This window comes from Haliotis rubra, unplaced genomic scaffold, assembly GCF_003918875.1.
Source record: "Haliotis rubra isolate DU_JTF1 unplaced genomic scaffold, ASM391887v1 Scf190, whole genome shotgun sequence".
In the NCBI taxonomy this organism is placed as follows: domain Eukaryota; kingdom Metazoa; phylum Mollusca; class Gastropoda; order Lepetellida; family Haliotidae; genus Haliotis; species Haliotis rubra.
The window spans coordinates 975,839-997,176 of NW_025765892.1; the positions used below are offsets into that span (position 1 = coordinate 975,839).

General features: G+C 39.7%; 1 protein-coding gene across 1 annotated transcript; it reads left to right on the top strand.

Moving 5' to 3' along the window:
* The first annotated feature begins 11,888 nt into the window (after window positions 1-11,888).
* LOC124274401 lies at window positions 11,889-17,604 on the top strand. The gene is made up of 5 exons (XM_046709778.1): window positions 11,889-12,039; window positions 12,979-13,449; window positions 15,640-15,720; window positions 16,324-16,437; window positions 17,354-17,604. Exons 1-5 carry the CDS (start codon window positions 11,985-11,987, stop codon window positions 17,596-17,598), a joined length of 966 nt encoding a protein of 321 aa, XP_046565734.1. The 5' UTR covers window positions 11,889-11,984; the 3' UTR covers window positions 17,599-17,604.
* Window positions 17,605-21,338: the final 3,734 nt, after the last annotated feature.

Sequence of the window (21,338 nt, forward strand, 5' to 3'; positions counted from 1 at the left end):
TTGAAGCACGAGAGACATTTAGATGTCCAAAAGAAAGGTTGAAATAAAATTCTGCTTCGGGACAAAGATAAACCATTTATAGCCACCCTTTTCCAACTATTAAAACAAGAAACAACTGTTGTAGAGTGTGTAAAATTGTAAAATAATCATTTCTATGATTTCAGTCTTTTAAAACATTTTCTGCTGATTTGCATTAGTGAAAACAAGTAAAACGTGTCTTTGATATTGTGAAAAAATGTTTAGGAACTTCTAAAATTATCTTTGTTAACATTTGTGCTTGCAAAGTAAATTTTTCCATTTTGTGTTAACACAAAGTAATATCAATCGCCAAAACGCAGCAATATTCAACCAGTATTTGCATCCATTTCACATGTAGAATGATTCTATAGGGTATGAAGAGAGCCTAGAAGACATGATATGATACTCAAGTACGAGAAATATGCCACGATTAACAGCTGAAGAGAGAGAAAGAGCCATTGGGATGGTGCAGATGGGAGTCGACATACAATGCTGTTGCCAACGCCCTCGGATGCCACCGTATCACGGTTATAAGACTTATTCAGGGCTTCAGACAGACTGGGGTCACCGTAGACAGACCAAGAAGTGGACGTCCACAACGCCAGCTGAAGATAGGTACCCCCGTCATTCAGGAAGGAGGGTAACGTTTCTTTTGGCGTTTAGTGTACATGTCTGTGAAGCCCATTTCTGGTGGTCCCCCGCCATGATATTGCTGGAATATTGCTAAAAGCGGCGTAAAACTTAACTCAGTCAGTCAGTCAGTGTACATGTCAGTAACCTGTACGCCTATATCGTGCGGTTTCGATGTATTCACGTTCAACACGGTTGTTTTAATCGTCTGAATAAAGTTGATGTTCTCTACGTACAATTCGTGCAGAGACATCGTCCAGTGGCCATTCAAGGGAACGGGTTGTTCCAGATGTATGTAGACGATTTCCTTCAAAATATTTTAAATTTTAATGCGTCATCGCTGTTAGCTTCTATCCATTCATCTCTCATGGCGATGATGATGATGATGATGATGATGATGATGATGATGATGATGATGTCAATGGTTCTTTCTTCGCTGCTGCTTCGATATCTTCCGAATCAATCCATGAGTTAAATTTCGATGGATATACAGAATGGATAATTGATGATGACTTTGTATTAGTTCTTTTTTTCCCGCACACGTCTGTCTTGCTCGATGATTTATTGACCGGAGATAAAGAAAACCCGCTACGGTTGACTTTACTTAGATGTTTACATACTAGGTGTGGTACGTCAAAGCTAACTCAATTTGCATTAGCAGTGAATTTGCGCCGATGACCATGGGATTGAAGCTGGGCCAAAAATCATAAAGCTACGTACACTACTACTGTGTATACAGCGCTAAGCGACAGAATATCACAATATTTTGGTCTTTATCACATAATATTTTATTAGGGCATATGCACTCAGTTTAGCTTCCTATTGATGCAATAAACGACTTATTATCCATTACGACTTGCCTGAAATCGATAATTGAAACTTCGAGGCGAACACTTGCCAAATATGGAATATAAACAATTGCCTTGTACATCGAAAACTGTCGCACGCGGTTTCAATTACAAGTTGTGCGTAGGATATTCGTAAAGGGCACTTTAAGGGACATAATTCTATGGGGTTCGCGTGAAGTAATGTTCAGCCGGTAGAGGGTCGACTTAATACAACATTGCATTAATTCATTCGAACTTTTTAATTTGATATTGTAATCTGAATAAGTGTTTTTTTTAATAAATCATATGGTATGAAGCACGGTCACAGCGACCCTATATATTGGCAAATAGGGCTGTAACGATGGATTGCAATTGTTGAGTCTCCGATATCCATTAATCAATGGTAGAAACGAAAAACGCTGCATGCATCTATAGTATGTGTGACTATCAATAGTTTAGTAATTGACTTCCGTTGATAAATGCGCAGCACACAATACAGGAAGTATCAGATTAGTTCACTTTGATTTAGAGTTATCCGCCCCTGTTATATTTTAACTGTTTACTTGATATAGGTTTCAAGTTTCTTGTCAGTTATTAAAAGAGACTGAAACTACATCAACTTGTTTCTATTTCATATAAACTATACATTCATTCGGCAAATGACTTCAAATGAGACAATTCAAGGAGACAAAAACTATTGCAATAGATGGTCGCAACAGACTAACGCTATCGCAATAGTATGTTGCAATAATCTAGACAGGTTCTTAGACAGATTTAGTTCTGTGGTTTTAAATCATTTTAACACTCTGTCATCTGAACCTCCTCCTTTTTTAATGAATGAGTATTTCATGTTTCAGAAATGGAAGTGATTACTTAAGGTTTTTAGTCCGTAACACAAAGCAGAGGTTATTTGATATATGTATACATTTATCCAAATTAATATTAATAGTGTTATCGTTTCTTTAATCTTAACTAAACGATTTCTTTTGGCGATGAAATTACCTATGATTGTTTATTGAATCAAGTCAATGTGTTGGGCGCAAATAGGCCTCTTATTGGCCCACGTTGCCCTAAAACTATAAAACCAAACCTAAGGGAGTTAACTCTTGCATGAAGAAGCGCACATAAACTACCTTCTGGTAAAATACCTTTTACATGTAAAATAACACATGAACATAAAACTAGTAAAGAATTCTAAAACATTTTAACTACAAATGACAATACAATATAAAAACAGGCTATAGATTGCCAACAACTGAAGGTAGATCACCATACTAGGGACCATGGGGACTTACAGTACATTTGCTTCCTGCATGGACCCCAGCTGGATTTACGCCATCCCTTCGAATTCAGTTGTTAGCAATTTAGACAAATCTAGCCATAAATAAAAATAACATATATACTGCGGTTAAAATAATAGTATGTTTAAATTTACTTATAATTGTTTGGGGACTTACGTACCCTCTCAGGAGGACAATAATTTTACAGTACTTTAAAACCCTTCGAGGATACAGCTACTAACAATCTCAGTTGTTTAAACTATTTAAAAATTTAAACTAATAATCATAAAACAGTTATCTATCTACAAAACATATTATTCAAAATTTGTCAATCAATTCTATTTCTTTTTAAAAAATCAATGATAAAATTGCAATTCATATTAAAAAAGAGGTAAGGTTAAATATATTTTGAATGTTTTACGTATCATCTCAGGAGGATCTTATGATACATTAACTCCCTTTGAGGATACAGCCCTGAATAATTTCAATTACTAATTTAAACTGCCAATCTTAAAAACATACATTTATTTACAACACATATTAATCACAAAATTTCAATCAGTTCAATTTCTTTTAAAACCTTTTCCTCTGCATGACGTTGTTGATGTTGTTGTTGTGGCAGCAGCGGAGGTGTGGCTGGTAAATGTCTTGGGTGTTGTAGAGGTATGAGGTAGCCATTGTGGTTGTTGTTGTTGTTGTCTGGTGTAGACATCGTTTGTTCCTCAATATAACATGTTCTTGAAAATGTTTTGCCGCATTCTGAACATGACGTTTTACCCATGGCACCTTGGTAATTGGTTCTTTTCACAAAAAAAAGTTTGTAATTTTTGTGTGTGTGTGAATAGGCGCCCACATCCATCCATCCATCCATCCATCCATCCATCCATTTGATGCTGGACGTTGTTGAAACCCGGTATAGACGGGTTTACTTTTTACAAATCGATAGCTGATTGGTACCTGTTGTAAAGATTTCCTCCACATCGTGACGTTGTCCTCATCGATGTCCTTCATTGCTTGAACGAAATTCTGTTAATATATTTACACAGAGCATTTTGTTTTAGTAATATATCTGTGTGTTATTTTGAGAAACCCTTGTTTGTACACTATTACATGTGATTTCATCGTGTTAAAATGCATAATATTCCCTTTCATAAATAAATCTTTTTGCAGATCCCCAGCTATCCGGTATGTTGATATGTTCCTTCAAAACTTCAGCCCTTCAAGACAGTCTTCTTTAGATTCAAACTGACTTGTGGGATGGGGGAAATGCTATAATTACCCATGACCCGAAACCTATGGGATTTAAGCTGTGCAAAAGTTCATAAAACTATGTACAATACTACTTACATATTGATATCTTGCCGTCATCTAGTGCAGTCAAAACCTATATAATCCAGTTTCTAACTGTAACAAAAGAATATGTATTGCCCAGTTATGGCTGCCGGCGTAATCCTGTGCTCCCAACACATCATATATCGATAACAATCCATACATAATAGAATGCACCAATACATAATCAACACATCTGTTGGTGGATTCTCATTTGGTAACAACATCAAGGTCAACAATGTAAGGGAAGTGAGGTGTCTGTATTGAGGAAGCCCAGGATGATTATCTCCCACTTATCTTAATAAAAACTTTGGATTTTGTGACATAGAAAAGCAAAGGACTTAAAGAATCACCCTAAAATATTTACTTCATCAGCTCAGGGTCCTTGTCCCCTTTACAGACAGGCAGCCCAGGCAGCGAGCGAACTTCTCCCAGGAACCTTCTTTGAGAGGCAGTTTAGCCAGGAACTTTTTTGAGAAGCAGTTTAGCCGGGAACCCTCTTTGAGAGGCAGTTTAGTCAGCATCGATCTGCGCAATGGGGAACCGATGACATGTGTCAACCAAGTCGGCGAGTCTGACCACCCGATCCCGTTAGTCGCCTCTTACGACAAGCATGGGTTACTGAAAATCAATATTCTAACCAGGACCTTCACGGGTCTAGATGTGGAAAAGGTTTTGTCGCTTCTATTTACAGCAGGTACAACTTATACATGGTCAGTCTTGCCCTGACAGTCTTTGATCACAGATCCTCTTCACCGCCCGCAACCCTTGTCTCCTCTGCTGCTGCTACTGCTGTTTTGTGGTGAACAAATCTACAAATTATCCATTGAAGATATGTTTTATAATTTCACTGAAATTATTTACATGCTGTATATCGATGAAACTCTGAATCCACGACTTGATGTACTCCTTTCAAAGCTTTAGACACTAAAGTGAGTGAAAATGTACCTCCTAACGGCAATATTAGTCATAAAACGATAGGAACACCTGATATAACATTTAAGAGCCGTCGACAAGTAAAACAATAAAACGGTTCCACAAATGTATATTGTCGAATAATTTGAAGTTAAGAGACAGTGGACGGCAACTACGCACTGTTACACTGCTGCCAATAAATCACCATTAGCAAAATTATTCCACCTTTAGACTCGCCAACAAGATTTACAACATCATGTCAACCACCACGGCCACCACCTGAATAATATATACAGAGCTAACCAGTGGCAAAAATACCCCCAAATTTAACAAAACCTTAAAAACTTCAAAACAGTTGAACATTTGTTGAATATGTATAGTTCGAGTTTCATTACCTTATGTGTCACTGTCTATGATAAGTCTATGATATAGTATAAGAGTTACGATTACCTTAGCGCTACGATAGGTTTGTGAAACGGGAAATAGCAATAATCACAGATACAATCAATGGCAAGACTGATAACTGTCAGTTTTAACATCCGTGTCATTAGATCATTAATATTGATCTAACGACAGGTGATAAACTAATGACCAGTTCAATTAGTCACGAAGACTGTCAACTCCAGTAAGTACGCTATGTCTGTGTGGTATTACTTGTAGCAAATGATGCTTAATTATTCCCCTGCTAACAATTTCACGTTATCACAACGTTGTCACAACTTTATGCTTTCGTTACGTTATTCTGAGGACTGCCATGAGAACGTTATTCTGAGGACTCACATGTACGTTATTACAACGTTATTCTGAGGACTCCCATGTACGTTGTTACAACGTTATTCTGAGGACTCCCATGTACGTTGGTACAACGTTATTCTGATGACTCACATGTACGTTATTACAACGTTATTCTAAGGACTCCCATGTACGTTGTTACAACGTTATTCTGAGGACTGCCATGACAACGTTATTCTGTGGACTCCCATGTACGTTGTTCCAACGTTATTCTGTGGACTCCCATGTACGTTGTTACAACGTTATTCTGAGGACTCACATGTACGTTATTCTGAGGACTGCCATGACAACGTTATTCTGTGGACTCCCATGTACGTTGTTCCAACGTTATTCTGTGGACTCGTAATTCTTACGTCGCCGTCGCCACAAGGTAAAGTTATTTTATCCTAACGTATTTTACGTTGTCTTAACGTTCTATTTAAGGTTAATAGTTGAATAGTTTTCCCAGCAGTGTACAGTGCATGAGAAACAAAGTAGAAACTTACTTCAGTGTTTATTCGTCAATTTGCACGTTGTGTTGGTGTGTTTTCTGAAGCTGAAGCTGAATAGTGAAGCTGAAGCTGAATAGTGAAGCTGTAGCTGAATAGTGAAGCTGTAGCTGAATAGTGAAGAAAGAATCACAAAGTGAAACGTTTTAAAGAAAACTTTGTGACAACAAGTTATAAGAAACAATGTTATAACGTTGTGAGGAGCCCAAAGCATAACGCTTCCTCAACTTAAATTTGCAACGTTGTTATTACGTTGTGACATATTGTTATAAAATGGCGTAATGCGTACGCTGTGGCAACGACGTTACCAACCTACAACCTTCCTACAACGTTGCGGAAACGTTGTGTGTTACCTGGGTCAACATGACAGGACAGAAAGCCAAAGTATCAAACGTTATTACCCACGTGGTCAGCGTATGGGTAGTTGCATACTGATCTCGAACGTCACACGAGTGTTGTATCGCGTTGACCTGTGTCGTAACGACTTGACCTGAGATTCTAACGATTTCATTGGATAACCGATGACCTCTCAGTTAGGTCACGTTGTGACGGAACTACTTGTTCATTCATAACAAACATGTGAATTCATTCATTCTACAAATTATATGCATTGTGGGAATGTAAACATCTCTGTTTAATTGTGAGTCGAACTGAGACATTATATCCGTCGAAATACATAAACGCAATGTTTCCCCCAGTAATGTTAGCTGAGTGAAGGAACTGCAAACCAAGAAAACGGGTGCTACGGAGTAGTTTACTGTAGGAGGCTGTACGAGGCGATGACAACTGACATGCATCGTGACGTCGGTTACCAAGGGAGCAGACGAGAATGGTGTAGTGACGTCAATATAGTGTGACGTCATACAAAAGTGTACTACAGAACAAAATTCTTCCGCAACCTCTTTACGAAACCGGTTTCGGTTTGAAACCATAACAATAACAAAAATACGCTACTTTGTCAATTTAATGCATGTAAGACGTGGGTAATAAATAAAATACCACACTTGGTCTCATTACATAGGAATTATACGAAACTCGTGACCTTCCTATGGTTTCTGACCTCGCTTTCGCTCGGTCAGATACTATAGGAAGGACACGAGTTTCGTATAATTCCTATGTAATGAGACCAAGTGTAGTATTCTCTATATATTTGCTTGCTGTGGGAATAACGAAGTTAACGAGTTTATGTTTTGGTTAACTTGGAAATCATTGTCTTCAAATATATGCGTAAAGCATGGATGCAATTCCATGTATTAGAACACACGTGCTGTATAAGTTGGAGTCATAGCGGCAGTATTTCACAGGCAGTATTACTTTCCAATAAAGTGATAGAAATACTATGTTTACCCATCTGATGACTAAAAATTGGCCAGGCTCTGATAACAGAAGCAATACAAAGACAGCACATTTCAGATAGTGGCCAGGCTCTCATAACAGAAACAATACAGATGCCATGCCTTTCAGAGAGTGGCCAGGCTCCCTTAACAGAAGCAATATATAGACAATGCCTTTCAGAGAGTGGCCAGTCTCTCATAACAGAAGCAATACAAAGACAGCGCCTTTCAGAGAGTGGCCAGGCTCTCATAACAGAAGCAATACATAGACAATGCCCATGAGGGAGCGGCCAGGCTCTCATAACAGAAGCAATACATAGACATTGCCTTTCAGAGAGTGACCATGCTCTCATAACAGAAGCCCTACATAAACAATGCCTTTGAGAGAGTGGCCAGGCTCTAATAACAGAAGCAATCCATAGACAATGCCTTTCAGAGAGAGGCCAGGCTCTCATAACAGAAGCAATACAAAGACAATGCCTTTCAGAGAGTGGCCATGCTCTCATAACAGAAGCCATACATAGACAATGCCCATGAGGGAGTGGGCAGGCTCTCGTAACAGAAGCAATACATAGACAATGCCTTTGAGAGGGCGGCCAGGCTCTCATAACAGAGACAATACATAGGCAATGCCTTTCAGAGAGTAACCATGCTCTCATAACAGAAGCAATACATAGACAATGCCTTTGAGAGAGTGGCCAGGCTCTCATAACAGAAGCCCTACATAGAAAATGCCTTTCAGAGAGTGGCCAGGCTCTCATAACAGAAGAAATACATAGATGTTGCCTTTGAGAGAGTGGCCAGGCTCTCATAACAGAAGCCCTACATAGACAATGCCTTTCAGAGAGTGGCCAGGTTCTCATAACAGAAGAAATACAAAGTCGATGCCTTTGAGAGAGTGGCCAGGCTCTCATAACAGAAGCAAAACATAGACAATGCCTTTGAGAGAGTGGCCAGGCTCTCATACCAGAAGCAATACATAGCCAATGCCTTTGAGCTGGTGGCCAGGCTCTCATAACAGAAGCAATGCGTAGACAATGCCGTTCAGAGAGTAACCGTGCTCTTATAACAGAAGCAATGCATAGACAATGCCATTGAGAGAGTGGCCAGGCTCTCATAACAGAAGGAATACATAGACAATGCCTTTGAGAGAGTGACCATGCTCTCATAACAGAAGGAATACATAGACAATGCCTTTCAGAGAGTGGCCAGGCTCTCATAAAAGAGGCAATACATAGGCAATGCCTTTCAGAGAGTGACCATGCTCTCATAACAGAAGCCCCACATAGACAATGCCTTTCAGAGTGTGGCCAGGTTCTCATAACAGAAGAAATACAAAGTCGATGCCTTTGAGAGAGTGGCCAGGCTCTCATAACAGAAGCAATACATAGACAATGCCTTTGAGAGAGCGGCCAGGCTCTCATAACAGAAGCAATACAAAGACAATGCCGTTCAGAAAGTGACCATGCTCTCATAACAGAAGCAATGCATAGACAATGCCTTTAAGAGATAGGCCATGCTCTCATAACAGAAGCAATGCATAGACAATGCCTTTGAGAGAGTGACCATGCTCTCATAACAGAAGGCCTACATAAACAATGCCTTTGAGAGAGTGGCCAGGCTCTCATACCAGAAGCAATACATAGCCAATGCCTTTGAGCTGGTGGCCAGGCTGTCATAACAGAAGCAATGCGTAGACAATGCCGTTCAGAGATTGGCCATGCTCTCATAACAGAAGCAATGCATAGACAATGCCTTTGAGAGAGTGGCCATGCTCTCATAACAGAAAGGAATACATAGACAATGTCTTTCAGAGAGTGACCATGCTCTCATAACAGAAGGCCTACATATACAATGCCGTTCAGAGAGTGGCCAGGCTCTCATAACAGAAGCAATACGTACAAAATGCCTTTCAGAGAGTGACCATGCTGTCATAACAGAAGCAATGCATAGACAATGCCTTTGAGTGAGCGGCCAGGCTCTGATAACAGAAGCAATACATAGACAATGCCTTTCAGAGAGTGACCAGGCTCTCATAACAGAAGGAACACATAGACAATGCCTTTCAGAGAGAGGCCAGGCTCTCATAACAAAAGCAATATATAGACAATGCCTTTGAGAGAGTGGCCAGGCTCTCATAACAGAAGCAACACATAGACGATGCCTTTCAGAGAGTGGCCAGGCTCTCATAACAGAAGCAATACATAGACAATGCCTTTGAGAGAGTGGCCAGGCTCTCATAACAGAAGCAATACATAGACAATGCCTTTCAGAGAGTAGCCAGGCTCTCATAACAGAAGCAATACATAGACAATGCCTTTCAGAGAGTGGCCAGGCTCTCATAACAGAAGAAATACATAGATGTTGCCTTTGAGAGAGTGACCATGCTCTCATAACAGAAGCCCCACATAGACAATGCCTTTCAGAGTGTGGCCAGGTTCTCATAACAGAAGAAATACAAAGTCGATGCCTTTGAGAGAGTGGCCAGGCTCTCATAACAGAAGCAATACATAGACAATGCCTTTGAGAGAGCGGCCAGGCTCTCATAACAGAAGCAATACAAAGACAATGCCGTTCAGAAAGTGACCATGCTCTCATAACAGAAGCAATGCATAGACAATGCCTTTAAGAGATAGGCCATGCTCTCATAACAGAAGCAATGCATAGACAATGCCTTTGAGAGAGTGACCATGCTCTCATAACAGAAGGCCTACATAAACAATGCCTTTGAGAGAGTGGCCAGGCTCTCATACCAGAAGCAATACATAGCCAATGCCTTTGAGCTGGTGGCCAGGCTGTCATAACAGAAGCAATGCGTAGACAATGCCGTTCAGAGATTGGCCATGCTCTCATAACAGAAGCAATGCATAGACAATGCCTTTGAGAGAGTGGCCATGCTCTCATAACAGAAAGGAATACATAGACAATGTCTTTCAGAGAGTGACCATGCTCTCATAACAGAAGGCCTACATATACAATGCCGTTCTTTGAGAGAGTGGCCAGGCTCTCATAACAGAAGCAATACGTACAAAATGCCTTTCAGAGAGTGACCATGCTGTCATAACAGAAGCAATGCATAGACAATGCCTTTGAGTGAGCGGCCAGGCTCTGATAACAGAAGCAATACATAGACAATGCCTTTCAGAGAGTGACCAGGCTCTCATAACAGAAGGAACACATAGACAATGCCTTTCAGAGTGGCCAGGCTCTCATAACAAAAAGCAATATATAGACAATGCCTTTGAGAGAGTGGCCAGGCTCTCATAACAGAAGCAACACATAGACGATGCCTTTCAGAGAGTGGCCAGGCTCTCATAACAGAAGCAATACATAGACAATGCCTTTGAGAGAGTGGCCAGGCTCTCATAACAGAAGCAATACATAGACAATGCCTTTCAGAGAGTAGCCAGGCTCTCATAACAGAAGCAATACATAGACAATGCCTTTCAGAGAGTGACCATGCTCTCATAACAGAAGGAATACATAGACAATGCCTTTGAGAGAGTAGCCAGGCTCTCATAACAGAAGCAATACATAGAAAATGCCTTTGAGAGAGTAGCCAGGCTCTCATAACTGAAACAACACATAGACAATGCCTTTCAGAGAGTGGCCAGGCTCTCATAACAGAAGCAATACATACACAGTGCCTTTGAGAGAGTGGCCAGGCTCTCATAACAGAAGCAATACATAGAAAATGCCTTTGAGAGAGTAGCCAGGCTCTCATAACAGAAGCAATGCATAGACAATGCCTTTGAGAGAGTGTAGAAGCAATACATAGGCACTGCCTTTCAGAGAGTGGTCAGGTGTGTAACAGTAAATTGTAAAGAACCAGTTCGAGTACTCTTTGGGTGGTGTATCATCAGGGATTCGGACCAGGAGTCTTGACATATTTTTTGTGAATAATTCATCATCTTTGGCTTGAAATTTCATTTAACTAGTATTTGTTTTACACAGCACTTTTTAACAATATAGTTGTATATAATTTCTCAACCCAAGCAATAATCCAACACATGTTAAACACAATGTCACACTATCAGTCTTGCCCTCTACCAAATCCACAGCCTATTAATTATGGTTTAATTACGATGACGTCACGCTATAATTCTTGCAGTTGAGCATTTCAGAATCAAGACTTCACTAACCATTCTGGGGCAAATTTGATGAAAGTGAAAGTGACACTGCGTCTAAGGTATTATGCAAACGTATGGACATATAAGTCAACTATAGCATGGTTTAACCCCGAATCTGTTGATTTGCTTTCAAATTTTTATTGAAATCAATTTCAGAATTACATGAGAATTTCAGTGTAACCCATTTTGTAATCTTGTACATCTCCCTTCTTTCCCAGATCCCACGAAGTCACAGATACTGATGGAAACATATGAACTTTTAGTGATATCTCTGGTCACAATAACGACAGCTGAAGGTAAGTCGTTGTAGGAGAAACTCTGCTTTGTTTTATATTCACTTTGATGACAATTGTCCTTTTCTGCTAAATAGTAATGGACAGAGGTTCTGCAAGACAGAGGTAGGTAGGTGGTTCGAACCGCGTCAAACCAACAGCCGTTGAAGATTGAACTTGTTTTTAACATTAAAGTATGTAAAAGAAGTGGTCGGCTCGGAATGTTTGAATGGAGTATCCCTAGGAAAATGCGGCAGGGTATCGTAGTAACACTATAAAACCGGCAGATTTCGACACTGGTACAAGCTGTACACGACCACATGTACCTCAAACCGCGTTTGTATTTATTGTATAAGAAAATAATTATACGGTCATAGCGCAAGACATTTTCCCTATTAATCCATTGGTTATTTCATGTAGGTCTATATATAATATTATGAATATACATGTTGATCGAATTTTCGAATTGTGCTATTTTTATTAGTACAACAGATAGATGTACACCGCACCACATTATCTATTTCACATTCACTGCGCTGACTCAGACATTTCATACTTTAGTTGTCAACTGCTACATATTTAGTTATAAGTGTGCTTAGCTTTTGTTTTCTCTGAAGTATTATGTCTGATTTTACTTTGTGACAGCATGCTGTATAATGAAGTGCAACAAAGACTGAGTTGTTATCTCACTGAAAGCCAAAATTTTATATTAACAATATACCAAATTATCATTGATGTCTGTGTACATGGGACAATGTATGATCGATTACAGGTATAGAGCTTTCTAAAGGAATACCTTTGAGTTACATATTTAATTTTACACAAACTTATATATTTCACAGCATGTACCTTGCCTTACTTTGAAATGTATCATATTTTCAGGTCTGGAAAGTAAATGTACTCAATCATTTTTTTCATCCCACAGATCACGAACTGCACACAATTTTCACTTATTTTATACAGCATCGTCGCCAACGTACAACCTCACATCAACACCAGCTACAGCGTACAACCTCACGTCAACACCAGTTATAACGTACAACATCACGTCAACACCAGCTACAGCGTACAACATCACGTCAACACCAGTTATAACGTACTTCCTCACATCAACACCAGCTACAGAAGGACAGCCATGTATTCTGTCTTGTACACATGGGTTAGGTCGTACTATAAGCACTGCCTTGTGGTATAGGAACTGGGTTCGGATATTCCAGACAAACTGGAGATACCAGTTTGAGATGCTTGACAAGGACGTAGATCATGAGGAGTTCCGGTCCGTGTCAGGACGGATCTCTGTTGATGCCACCCTGAACCGCCACAACGTGATTCTCACCATCAACTCTACTGTGGATGAGGAGTCTGTGTGGACGTGTGGTGTTGGGGTGGACACCAGTAATAACCTGACAGTAAGGATGATGGCGACAGTCACTGGTAAGCCATACACTCTGTGTAAAGTGTTTCTTGATGAAGACTCAACACACATGTCAACAAGTTACTCATACCCTCTCATGTACGGTAGTATTCCACGTAACCTTAAACTGAACTTGCTGTACCAGGCTAAAGATTGTATGTAACCAAGGCTTTAGATTGTATGTAACCAAGGCTTAAGATGATATGTAACCAAGGCTTATGATTGTATGTAACCAAGGTTTAACATTATATGTAACCAAGGTTTAAGATTGCATGTAACCAAGGCTTAAGGTTATATGTAACCAAGGCTTAAGATTGTACGTAACCAAGCGTTTAGATTGAATGTAACCAAGGCTGAATATTGCATGCATTCAAGGCTTAAGACTGTATGAAATCAGGACTTAAGATTCTATGTAACTAATGCTTAAGATTGTATGTAAACAAGGCTTATGATTGTATGAAACCAGGGCTTCAGATAGTATGTAAGCACTAAGCGTAAGATTGAATATAACCAAGTCTTAGGATTGTAAGCAAGGGTTAAGATTGTATGTAACCAAGGCTTGAGATTGTAACCAAGGCTTATGATTACATGAAACTAAGGCGTAAGATTATATGCAACCCTGGCTTAAGATTACATAAAGCAAACTGTTTTTTTGCCACGGACGTTATAGTTTGTCTAATATGGACGGCCAAGTCCTGCTCAAGTGTGCAGATCCCGGCATTACTGCAATGATTGTGAAATATTAGTAGTTGAATAGTCCCGTGTAAAGGATGCTAAACAAACAGCTCTGCACGAAATTGTACTTGTTTAAATTATATACGGACACATTAGCATCTTGATGCACAGATAAATAGAGAATCTCACCCAAGTGTCTACTAATATCAATTATATCAACACGAGTTGATAAAGTTACAAATTTGTAACTTTATCAACGAGTGTTGATATGATTGATATCAGTAGACACGAGGATGAGATTCTATTTATCATCAAAAATCATTCTTCATTACTTTTCAATGAAAAATGTACATCTCTCAACACTGTACTACCATTAGACTTGCAGTGCAGTGATGTCATAGCATTGTGACGTCATCAAGTTGATGACGTCATAGCATTGTCAGGGCATTGTACAAAATCTACTGTCAAAACGATATCTCCTAGGAGATATCATATGGTCCCACACAAGCGATATCTCCTGTGGAGCACAGTTTTGGATGATAATACTGGCTATGGGTATTGAAAAGGTGATGGTCAGATTAGATACTGGACGTACTATAATACGTACAAATCTTAGTCGATATGAAACATGTATTGTGGCTATCGTGACGCTGGTCATACAGAAAACACGTGTTTTATTCCTTTGAAGGGTATAATGTGTTCATTCCAATTCTGGTGTCCCTAGACGTGATGTTGCAAGAATAGTGTTAAAAGTTGCTTGAAACCATACCCATTCACTCTCTGTTAAACGTGCTCGCAACACAACTGGCACAGGTTTATGGCATAGACAACACCCAACACCTATCCATATAAAAATTACATCTCTACACAAAATGTGTATAGATATCATTAAAAATCATGAAATACTTCGTGACTACTAGATCCTCATGAACAAGAAGTACATGACTTACATAAACACATAAACACGACGGGAAATAGAAAGAAATCCTTGTCACATGTTGCCGTCGGATGTATTTCAGGTGCTAATGTTTTCCTCAGTTTATACCTGGGTGTGTCCTAAGTCTGATCTTCGTGTGAGTAATGGGGTGGAGGGAAACGTTCAACATGTTATTAGCACTGAAACTGGAGAGATTGTCACTAGAGATATACATTTAGTACGGAAGTCGAACAGGAAATGATGTGAAACACGTGCCAGACGGCAAGTCTGTTTTGCCATAACTATATGGATATGTCGTGGTAGTAGAGGGTAGAGGGGTATATATTTCCGGGCAATACTGATGACTGATTTATGCTGTTCTGTCGTGGTAGTAGAGGGTAGTGGGGTATATATTTCCGGGCAATACTGATGACTGATATATGTTGTTCTGTATAGTTTTGTGTATGCTGGGTGGGTAACGAGTGCTCCATCTGTGCCACTCACGTTTTCTGACTAATTCTTCAACACACCTAACATGCCCCCTCCCGTATTCAGCAGTCATCATGCTGACATATTGTTTAAATATGTCATTTTATTGTGTTGTTGGTAATCATTTCAGCTGAATCCACCACAACAACTACAGCATCCCCAGCAACGCTGACTGCATCAGAACAGTGTGATTGCAGTGACTCCTCATGTAGTAAGATCAATTATTTGGTTTCGAATTCTTACCAGAATCAGCGATACCAATATTGAAATACAGACATCAGGTATCAATATTCATATTCATTCAAGTTTTAGACTGTGTCCGAGGCAGATAACGTGACGTCGTTTTATGGCGTCATTATATTGAGCACATATGGTGGGTTGGATGGTATGTAGTTTAACGCCGCATTCAGAATTATTCCAGCTAGTTGGCGGTGGTCTGTAGTCCAGTGGTCAACAGCATGAACGTCGGTCTACGTAAATGGGCTAGCCTGATCACCAGATCCCGTTAATCGCCCCTTTCGTCCAAGTTACGACAAGCATAGGTTATTGAAGAACTATGTTAACCCGGATCTTATAACCACGGGTTACATTAAGTATTGTGAAAATATTTCTCTGTGACATTTCGGCATTTACTTGATGAAAATTTATCAATTTCAGCTTCTTGTATATTCATATTATGTAAACTTATAAGTGACCGTGCCGCTTACAGAAAGTCTATCTCCGTATGAAATTAGATCTGAAATACAATGAGGAGGTATTTCTGTGTGGCTTCTGGAACATGGAGACACATGAGTTCAAGTGGGTCTTGTTTCAGATTCAGTCCTCGCCCCTGTGGCTGCTGGTGTTGGAGCAGCACTTATGATTGCTGTTGCTGTTAACGTCCTCATCTGGTACCGGGTGATTGGATCGCGAACACAGAAAACCAAAGGTAATCGTTATATTGGCATGACAGAGGTGAATACTATCAAAGAACAGGTGGTCTTGAGTAGTACATGTATACAAGATCACACGCAATGATAATTATGTAGTCTGTGTTTGGTTTTTTGTTTGTATGATGTTGTTTAATATCGCTCTTAGCAATAGTCCAGCTATATCGCGGCAGTCTGTAAATAGTCGAGTCTAGACCAGATAATTCGATGATGAACAACATGAGCATCCATCTACGCAATTGGGAACCGATGACATGTGTCAACCAAGTCAGCGAGCCTGACCACCCGATCCCGTTAGTCGCCTCTTAAGACAAGCATGGGTTGTGAAGACCAATTCTAACCCGGATCTTCACGGGTTGCAAGTAAGCTGTAGACAGGTGTATATATATAGAGAGTATACACATATTGAATATACAAGTGTGGAGTATGCAAGTAAGGTGTATACAAGTATAGAGTATACAAATATAGAATATACAAGTATAGCGTATGCAAGTAAATTGTATACAAATCAAGAACTTATATTTAGTGTATATGTAGAACAAAGCTGTATCAACACTCCATTCTTACATCTGTCTGTCTACTTTGAGTCCGGATGTCTTCCACGATGGCTCTTTAGACAATACATTTTCACAGGGTAGATTACTGTGACCTTGAAAATTGACTTGTCGTACTTCGGTATAAGTGAAAATTGTTTTCGACAATTCGACAATGCGCCAAAATGATGTATTGTCGCAATCTTGTCATTTAGACTCATTTAGAAACACAGCCGTATATCCATAGGTATATTTCGACTGCGTGAAAACTGTCATTGAGAAACACCCGTATCCCAGGTGTATTGGAGGTATATTTCGAGTGTGTGAGGTTAGTGTGATTCTGAAGCACATTCTTTCCCACGACGCCATGATGTACTTCCAGATGTAGACCCCAACATAGAAGAAAACAACGCCTACTGCTTGACGCCCTATGGCGGTCACCACCACAGCGGCGACTACACCGACATCGCCATCATCAGACCAGTGTCCTTCATTGAACCGATGTACAGTGGCGCCATGGAGATGGATACTGAACTCTACATCAACGCTGTCGACGGCGAAACCATCTACGAGGACGCCACTTTCACCAGGACGGATCCCGATATTTCCGATGCCATTGCAATGTGATGAGTTCGATTCCCTATCTGTCACTGAACACATACATCTGCAGATACCATACGTGAAAAACACCACACAAAATGTTAGTGTTTTGCAAATATTGTGCATTGATATAGTTTTATGGAACTTCAATCGTTATTCCCGAAATATCATCGCTGGAAAGATGGCTATATTGTACAGCTATGGTAACCCGACATCTTTGGACAGACATCTTTGGCATAGGTATCAGTTTAGCTTTGAGCAGAACTGTTGGCATACCACTGCATTGACGGTTAACCTTCGGGATGGTGGAAGGGACGTCGGGATATGCCATAGTGTAATTATTACTGATGCACGAGGGAGTGAGTAAGAGAGTGAATTTAGCAATATTCCAGCTATATGGCGACGGTCTGTAAATAATCGGGTCTGGACCAGACAATCCAGAGATCAAGAGCATGAGCATCGATCTACGCAAATGGGATACAATGACATGTGTCCACCAAGTCAGCGAGCCTGACCACCCGATCCCGTTAGTCGCCTCTTACAAGCATGGGTTACTGAAGCCAATTCTAACCCGGATCTTCACGAGTCCGATGCATGGACGTGTTCTTACATTTATGAAATGTTAAACTTCGTTTTAAATTTTGTTGTAAATCCAGCCTGCGTTAACCTTACAGCGTTATGGTGGCTGTGGTAAGGACTTTGCAGAAGCTTTCTTGAGAATATCTGATTACCGCACGTTTTCATTTTGTGTTTATTTTTTGTTATATTCGTCCACTCAAAACACATTAACACAATAAAGAAAAAGATTGTTGGGTACCTTTGTGTTTGTTTTGTTTCTTTTTTAAGTTTTTGCTTTGTATTCCCTTTCTTGTTTATGTTTTTAAAATATAAATTAGTTACACCAAGTCAGCAGTGTCAATCTGGGATCTAAATCAACAATCACCGTATACTGGCACATCAAAGAGGAAATAACTCTGACCTGCTGGAAACTGAAAGTAGGTAAAGAGTCAAACTGGTGTCGACATAATGGTATCATATTCATCTTTAATTCATCTTGTATGGGATTTGCGATGTAGTTCGAGCAAACGACAGCCCCACCTTATGGGGCAGTCACAAAATTGGGGAGAGGTCAATAGTGTTGTATGCCCCCCCAAGGAGTGAGTGAGTGAGTGAGTTTAGTTTTACACCGTACTCAGCAGTATTCCACCTATACGGTGGCGGTCTGTAAATAATCGAGTCTGGACCAGACAATCTAGTGATCAACAGCATGAGCATCGATGTGCGCAATTGGGAACCGATGACATGTGTCAACCAAGCCAGTGAGCCTGACCACCCGATCCCGTTAGTCGCCTCTTACGACAAGCATGGGTTACCGAAGGTACATTCTAACCCGGATCTTCACGGGTTGCCCCCCAGGGAGCTGAGATTGATAATTCAATGTGCCGTTTGAGATTGTGATCCAATGATTAAGGGGAAAACAAAGCGCCTTTGAGCAGCTAAGCTGAGCTGGATATTGGCGCTATACAAAATAAATAAATAAATAAATAAATAAATAAATAAATAAATAAATAAATAAATAAATAAATAAATAAATAAATAAATAAATAAATAAATAAATAAATAAATAAATAAATAAATAAATAAATAAATAAATAAATAAATAAATAAATAAATAAATAAATATGTATTCCATATTCTTAGGGATAGTGATAGTAGACACTCTGTAGTGGCATTAACCACCACATGTACTTAACATCAAGTCGCATCTGCTAAACATAACACCGTATTATGGATATTCTAACTCCTAAGACCAAGTTTGTTTTCTCGAATATCGCAATAACAATTGCAAACATGTCCTTAACGTGAATTTGTTTCAACTTAAACAGAAGCTTTACAATGTCTGTATGACGCACAAGTGGTAAACATGTGCACGCACGAACGCACGCACGCACACGTGCCACACACACACACACACACACACACACACACACACACACACACACACACACAAGAATACAAAAGAACATAACACAAACAGAAACATATATACCTGCAGGTGATTGTAGCTGCATAGAACACGGGATTGATAATGCACATTAACCTTACACCATAATCAGAGCTATGATCACTTCAGGTTTCCCTCCCACGTGAATTTAACATATATGGAATACTTTCCACGAGAGGTTACTCAACCTTGTGTACCGGATGTAGCTAAAACCTGAAACATGATATTAAGCACAAAATATGAAGATCCCAGATTTCATTCCTGCTGTAGAGAGACACCTTTCTTCCCATGTGTGACTTTGAAAATGTTTGCAGTTAGCAGGAAGCCAAAATGTCATCCGTTGAAACTAAACTGTATGCTATCTCTGTGGTGGAACGGTGGAGGAGATGGTTCCAATGTAAAGCACGTTTCGGCATCAGGCATCATAAATGTTATTGAGATCTAAGGAGCCAGGAACCTGAATCATTGAAGGAGTGCCTGTATATGCGTATAGGGAGAACACTATCACAGTGTACTAACTGTACTACAAAAACAAGTATGGGAACACCCAAAAATTTGACTTAAATTTGCCACAAGCTGCAACCGTTGCCACAAGCTGCATGGAATTTGGGTCTTTCACATGCAAAAGGCTGTTGTGTTTGGACCTTTGAATCAAACATGGTGCTGGTGTGTTTCATCACCTTGTTTTTCGCTGTTTTTGACAATGTTTCATTTCACTCAAATTCAACGAATATTGAATCTGTTGCTTCACTGTATGTTCCAACATGTCGGTTAAAGTGCCCATTAAGCACACAATAAGTTGATTTACCTTAGGCTATAAACCTCGCCACGTTTAGGTTTATATATGACTATCAAATTTTAGGCTGTTGCCATACTTTTTGTTTGTAGTATATTTGGTGTAAGGAGTACTCGAGCATGAGAAGAAGATCTCCATGGGTGGAACGCATCACAAACATCAACTATCAACTATCAACCATCAACCATCAACGCCCGAACAGCCCGCCTCTGAGACAGATCCATTCAGTATTAAAGGCGAAGTAACGGTGAAAGTAATGTGAATGGTACAATGGAAATTAAATGATGTTCCCATCGGTATAACCTTTCACACACACAGCATGAATAAGACAGTAAGGTTTTAACTGTCTGACACAATACTTTTACCATGGGACGGTCATATCGATACAAACCAGGCAATTGACCATAAATTCTTATGACACGCTAGGCAGTGTATTAACTAAACACACAACTACACGCTGGTTTTGAATCTACTGCCTACAAGGACACATATCTTGAACGCAAAAGACATACACAATATGTTCATTTTGCAACACTAACGGAATCAGTTTTATAACATCGCGGCCAAACCAAGGCCCACTGTTCGACTTTGTCTGCCAAGAGAAGTCTCTTTCGTCCCTTTGCAGATGACATTGTTCATTACATACCCCGAATCACTATCATCAGATTCAAAAGCATCATTGCCATTTACCGGAATGTACCGCTAAATGTGTATATCAAACGTATATCAAACGTAATCTATAATAATCAACATCATAATGTATCGTTCAAATTTGACACAAAAAACAATCGAAAGTCAAAGTCATCCCCCACCCCATCCCCGTCACCTTTACTTCCTGAATATGAGCATTTTGAAACTTGATCACTGTTGCTGATAATATACCTCTCGATCAATGTTTACTATTACCACTACTCTACTGCATTGTACGATTTTGTATGAAACGTTTAGTTGTTTGTTTGTTGTTTT

Excerpts from the sequence above, each read along its gene's own strand:
- LOC124274401 (XM_046709778.1), top strand. The coding sequence starts at position 11,985 with ATGGAAACATATGAACTTTTAGTGATATCTCTGGTCACAATAACGACA. Across the intron at positions 12,040-12,978 it reads CACAATAACGACAGCTGAAG|CATCGTCGCCAACGTACAAC; the intron begins GTAAGTCGTTGT and ends TATTTTATACAG. Across the intron at positions 15,721-16,323 it reads TTGCAGTGACTCCTCATGTA|ATTCAGTCCTCGCCCCTGTG; the intron begins GTAAGATCAATT and ends GTCTTGTTTCAG.